General features: G+C 34.6%; 1 protein-coding gene and 1 long non-coding RNA gene across 2 annotated transcripts; one reads left to right on the forward strand and one right to left on the reverse strand.

Annotated features, from left to right (window-relative positions):
- The first annotated feature begins 838 nt into the window (after positions 1-838).
- Positions 839-3,680, forward strand: LOC130510595 (uncharacterized). The gene is made up of 6 exons (XM_057007053.1): positions 839-1,242; positions 1,388-1,728; positions 1,805-1,931; positions 2,037-2,348; positions 2,451-2,663; positions 2,742-3,680. Exons 2-6 carry the CDS (start codon positions 1,388-1,390, stop codon positions 3,120-3,122), a joined length of 1,374 nt encoding a protein of 457 aa, XP_056863033.1. The 5' UTR covers positions 839-1,242; the 3' UTR covers positions 3,123-3,680.
- Positions 3,681-4,893: 1,213 nt separating this feature from the next.
- On the reverse strand, positions 4,894-6,207 carry LOC130511458 (uncharacterized). The gene is made up of 3 exons (XR_008944923.1): positions 5,706-6,207; positions 5,401-5,493; positions 4,894-5,299 (listed from the first exon to the last, which is right to left on the reverse strand). It is a non-coding gene; the product is annotated as an uncharacterized LOC130511458 (long non-coding RNA).
- Between the last annotated feature and the right edge of the window lie 275 nt (positions 6,208-6,482).

Here is a 6,482-nt window from a genome sequence, read left to right on the forward strand (position 1 = left end):
TTTGGGGTTTAAAGTATGGGGTTTGGTGTTTGAGATTGAGTTATAAGTTAAAGGATGTTTGAGGTTTGGTGTTTGTGGTTTACATTTTTAGGGATTTTAAGGTTATCGACGTTAATTCCTCGTAAAGAAAAACACGGGCCTTGCAAAATCCACGTAAGCTGATTTCGTCGTAAAGCACACGTTAAAAATAAACAAGGGCCTTGCAAATTCCACGTAAGCGTGCGTGGAGTTTACGACGAAATCAGCTTACGTGGAAATAACAAGGCTTTTAGCTGTTTCGTCGTAAAGACCTCGTTAATTTACGTTGATTTAACGAGTTTCGTGTTTAAATCCCTAAAACTCTAAACCCCAAACCCCAAACCTAAATCTATATATGTTTTCACTTAGCAGACACAATAAACCTGTATAATTAACATTGTATGATTAAAAAAATTAAGAATTTAAAACATCAAACCCAAAATTAACCAAAACTTCCTTAACTTATAAGTGAATCATATATAAGGTTTACATTGCTAAACTCAATTCACTCAAGAAGACTTAATAAACATGCATATTTAAAATTTCTTGATTAAATTAACTTAACACATATAGATGTTACTAGTAATGGAATAGGGGTTTAGGGATTTAGGGATTTAGGGTAAAGGGTTAGGGGTTTAGGGATTTACAAAATAACCTCGTTAAAAACTCGTAATCAACGTGTCCTTTACGACGAAAAAAGAAATTATCCTTGCTAATTCCACGTAAGCAAGCGAGGTCTTTACGACGAAACTTGCTTACGTGGAATTAGCAAGGATTGTTTCTTTTTTCGTCGTAATAACCACGCCTATTTACGAAGAATTAACATGTTTTTATGAAATCCCTATACCCTAAACCCCAAACCTCAATATATATATATACGGTTTCGATTCACTTAAAAAATAAATTAAACCTATATAATTAAAATTTCATGATTAAAAAAATAATAAAAATTAGGAATTTGGGGTTTAGGGTTTAGGGAATGTAAAAAACAAATGCTAAATCCACGGTTTCGTCGTAATATCCACGTGACCAAAAAACACGGGCCTTGCAATTTCGTCGTAAAGTTAAAAAGACGGGCCTTGCAAAATCGTCGTAAATAATTACACGGGCCTTGCTGTTTCGTCGTAAATTTACGAGGACTTTACGTCCCTATGTAATCTTATATATACCCGCGAGAACCAGCCACTTCATTTCGTCCCAATTTCCTCTCCTACACCTCCCAAGGTTCTCTCTAATCTCTCTCTAGAATTAGGTGGTTTAGTTTAGTGAATTTAGATAGGTTTATAGTTGATTAGGTGGTTAGTGTAGAGAATTTTGATTAGTTTGATTTCTTCTACTTGTTTTTTCTAACAATCTGAATTTTTTTCAGATGGTTAGAAAGAACAAGCAGAAGAAAACCCCCCACTACAGTCAGATGTTCTGTGGTGATCCTGCTGCTGGATCATCATCTTCCGCTCCCGGTTCCTCCAACCCGGAGATTGTCCCGGAGTCTCAGTCACAGCCACCACCGGTTCCTCCATCTGGTGCACCACCCCCACCTGCTGCACCTCAGGCGGTTCCAGATCCGGTTGCACCCGGATACATTCATCCGGAGTTGCGGGTGCCGCCGACCGCTCCTTTTGCTCGGTACACGGTTGAGGATCTTCTCGCTCAACCAGGCCGAGCCGGTTTACCGGTTTTAGACCCCGACCGACCAGAGGGGACTCTGTGGTACGTAATTTTTTTTATTTAAATATTTTTAAAATTATTAATATTTTTTTTAATACTTTAACTTTGTTTTTTTCAGGTTTGGGGTCGACAATTCTGTCGCTACGAGCGTATCCGATATCATCAAAGGATACTTCTCAGAGGCTCACCCAAACTGGAAAAAGACGCCGCACCACGTTAGAAACACGTGGTTCAAGATGTTTGCTGTAAGTTTTTTAAAATAATTATTTTATGTTTAATTTTTATTATTAACTTTTATTTCATTAATATTTTTTAACTAATTATTAATTTTTTTGGGTTTAAAAATGCAGCAAAGATACCAGTGGTCCATCGGGGTTCACGAGGACGTGAAACGGGAGTTCACCGCAAAGGCGAAGAAGCGGTTGTTGGACACCGTAGGCAACTGGAAGGAGGACTGGATCTACAAGGGTTACAAGGACGGGCAACCCGCTGAGCTGACCAAGGATGTCTACGATGGTCTCATCCGTTACTGGGAGCTGCCATCATCCATTGCGATCTCCAACGCCTGCTCTGCCTCTCGTAACACCAAAGACGAGCACGGCAACGGCCCGATGCTTCACTGTACGGGTCAAAAACCCCATGCCCGTGTCCGCTTGGAAATGGTAATTAATTTCTAATTTTTTTTCATATTAAATATTTTAATAATTAATATGTACTTATATATGTATATTGATTCTAACATTTTAAATTTTAAATATTTTCAGGCCAAAGAGACGGGACAACTCCCGTCTCTTAAAGAGCTTTACGAGAGGACCCACAAGACCAAGGCGGGGGTATTTGTGGATCCGAGGTCCGAGCAAATCTACAACGATGTCGTTGCTCGGATTGAAGACCGCCAAACCCAGCTGACCCAGCAATCTTCCGATGGAATACCGGTCGTATTATCCACTCAAGAAGTGGATCAGATTTACGAGGAGGTAAAAATTTTACCTTTTAATCTACTTTTAATCTATTTTTTTAAATTATTAACATTAAACTTTATTTTTTCTTTGTAGGTCGTCCCTAAGAAAAAGGGACGTACGTTGGGAATCGGTTCCGTCAACGATGTCCCAAGAGCGACATCGTCTTATGGTCAGAGACGAGCCGACGAAGTCACTGAGCTGCGTTCGGAGTTACACTCGACGCGGACTCAGTTGGCGTCGACGCAGACGGAGTTGGAGTCTACGCGCCAATCATTCCAAGCTCGTATGGGTGGAGTGGAGGGGTTTCTGGAAGTTATATCTTCTGGAAATCCCCAATGGGAGGAGTTGTTGGCGGATATGCGACGACGGAACCCGGTTCCCGAGCCTTCTCGTACTCAGCAGCAAGAGGAGGAACTACAGAGGAGGAGTGAAGACCTCTACCGGGAAACGATCCACCGCCCCGGCCCGACTTAGTTTTTTTTTTTCTGTGTAATATTAAAATTCTAAACTTTTATTTATATAATATTTTCGGTTTTAATTTATTCCAAATTTTTAATATTTTCGCATTAGTTATTATTTATATTTCTAATATTTTTGAAATAATTATTTTCTATAATATAAAATTTTAAATTTTAAAAATAAATTAGTTTTAGAAATCGAAGCAAATTCCTCGTTAACTCACGAGGAATTGACGAGTAAATCGACGTGTAAAGAACGACGAAACGTTACGACGAATCTACGTGTCAAGTTGTACGTTTCCTTTACGACGAAAGTTTACGTCTACATTACGTGTATTATTTACGTTTACTTTACGAGTATAAATTACGTTTTTCTTACGAGGATAGTTTACGTGTATGTTACGAGGAAAATTACGTGTCTTTTACGTGGAACTATAGCGTCTACTTTACGTGGAAATCTACGTGTTCTTTACGACGAAATTTTAACCTTCCTTTTACGACGAAATGGGTCCCTCGTACTTTTACGACGAAATGGCGATTAAATATCCGTTACGACCAAACTTTAACGACGATATGCCTTTCCTCGCTAAATCGTCGTAAAGACGTATTTACGACGATTTAGCGAGGAAAATGGTCGTCGTTAAAATCGTGTTTTCTTGTAGTGGTGTCTTTATGTCAATATTAGAGTTGAGCAAAAAATCCAAATCTAAAAAATCAAACGGTTCCCGACCCAAAAAGAAGTACAAAACCCGAACCAAAATTGATTAAATATCAAAATTTTGGTATTTACATAACTGAAACCGAATCCGATCCGAACCAAAGTATTTCAGATACTTGAATGTATTCGAAATAGATTTATTTATTTATATATATATTATTTTTTAGACTTAATGTATATAAAAACATTCAGAATATATATGATACTTATAAGTTGGTTTAAATAATTAAAAATATGTATAGAAAGTCAAATGTAAATATCTAAAATAGTTAAAGTATAGTCAAATTACCAAAAATACTTAACATAATTATTGTTTCTCTATCCAAATATTTATATCAAACCAATTTATATGTTAAGTTTAGGTATTCTGATATATGTTATTCAAATTTATATATAATTTATTATTTTGTTTATATATTTTGAGAAATTTAAAGTATATAATGAATTTAAATGGGTTATCCGAACATGACCAAACCCACAAAGATATGAATCGAATCCGAACCAAAATTTAGAAATATCCGAATATGATTGAAATCATTGACCAAAATTTAGAAATATCCGAATCCGAACCAATATAATGTTTTTAAACTGATATTCATGTTTCCAAACAAACCTATTTTTTTAAATTACCATCCAAGTTTCTAAACAAATATCTTTTTAAAAATTGTTATCTAAGTTTCCAAATAAACCTAATTTATATTTCTCTTTTAATATAATAGATTTAGTAATCTGATAATTTCATCATTTTACGAATTATACTTTATACTACATTTACAAATTTATATTTTATTTAAATGATTTAACATATTTTACTAAATTAAAACTTTAAATGTATATAGTGTTTAAAATTTAGTTTGAAAATATGTTGTCCTAAAATCAATTTAAATACCTTTTGTTACTTATTAATCTTATTTTGAAAACCCTGAGTCTTATAGAAACTTTAAACCAATAATAAAATATAAATAAATATAAAAATGGTTATTTTTTAAGATCCTGATGATATCGGTTTGAAAAACTATATATGAGCTACAACACTTATTTTATAAAGTCCAAATTTATAAAAATATTATAAACAAAAGTATGGAGGGCTCACGTGAATAAGTGAAAAGACACATATTTGATATCAGTTAAATTTAATTAAAAAAACAGATATGTAGTTAAACCAAAATTTTGCAACAAACAACTCAGACTGAACTAACTAAAATCCTTGCACACAGAAATAAAAAAATACTTTCATTTGTCCTTGAAATTGCTTCAACCGTTCAACAATGTCAAATTTGTTCATTCTAAATTACTTCATCAAAACAACGACAAAATTCACATTTTATTTAGAAACCATGCAGAAATCGAATATCAGCAAAAGATTTATTTTTAAGTCAATCAGCATAAGCAAACATAGAGACTGACCTTTTTCCACCCATAACGCAGACACGGTAAGTTCTTGTAGGTGTTGACACTTCTGCGTAGTAGCGGAACTGGATATAGAACAGAAGCATATAAACCGTCTATTTCCTCATGATTTGTATTTAGCAGAAGCATAATACCAGCATTTTTACAAAGTTTAAAGCATACTCACATTGACATATAAGCTCTTGTGGCATCCTTCTTCATATTTGTCCTTTTAAATAGAACCAATGTAACTGGTTGCCCCAGGGATTTGAACCATACACTATATGCATTAAGCAAATATATCATTCGTTTGCAAAAGAAACATATCCTTTAAATAAGTAGTTGGTTGAATAAGGCACAACTACTTTATACATGGGACACTTTGCTTAAATTCTGAGTAGCAACTGCGAATGAAATCGAATCAAAAGCTTTGGAGAATCTTGCTAATGCACATAATCACAAATGTATAATAGGAAAAGATGAGTTAATTACCTCCAGTAATGATCTTAACGTTGAACTTGGGCTCTAAGATAGGGGTGAGTTCATCTTCAGAGTAATGTGTTGCAGTCTAATCGAAGCTAAAGGCCATATATTAGAGAATCTTAAGGCGTCGGTGAGAAACAATGTCTAGAGATAAAAACAAAAGAAGCAATCTCCATGTTCATCGTCCCCATGAGTACCCATCTCTGTTTGATAACCACAGAAAGGAATTGATAAGAAAAAAAAAGAAACAACTTTGCTTAACCACAGAAGTGTTAAGCTTTAGAGAGACTCTCCGTCAGGGAGGTTTCCCATGCGCATGAGGCTATCATGTTGTCATTTTCCTCCCAGTCGAGACAATGTTTCTCAGAGTAAAAATAATTGTCTATGAAACTGAGAGTACAGAAAACCCAGTTCCAGATTCAAAACCCTAATATGAGTAAAGAAATTAATTTTAAGATGAATCTATCTCCATATGGTTGCTCTTCATGTTCACTGGTCATGGAGTTTTGGGTTAAAGTTACGAAGACGGCTAACAGCTTTGTGAAAAATTTTGTTTAACCAAAAATGTTTAATAATTAGGTTAAAGTGTGTTAAATGAAATCCCAATGACATTTAAAATTGTCGATTGTAGCTAATTTAATGATTAGACAAAACTACAGTGTTTAGATAAGTGGCATTAGATTGTAATTATTTAGGAAAAATTAGGATTAATTCTTATTTGTACTTCAGTTTTAATAGATTAGATGAAATCCACCGTGGGACCAAAGTTCTCTGCTAGAAAATACG

The sequence above is a fragment of the Raphanus sativus genome, chromosome 4 (assembly GCF_000801105.2).
Source record: "Raphanus sativus cultivar WK10039 chromosome 4, ASM80110v3, whole genome shotgun sequence".
NCBI lineage: Eukaryota > Viridiplantae > Streptophyta > Magnoliopsida > Brassicales > Brassicaceae > Raphanus > Raphanus sativus.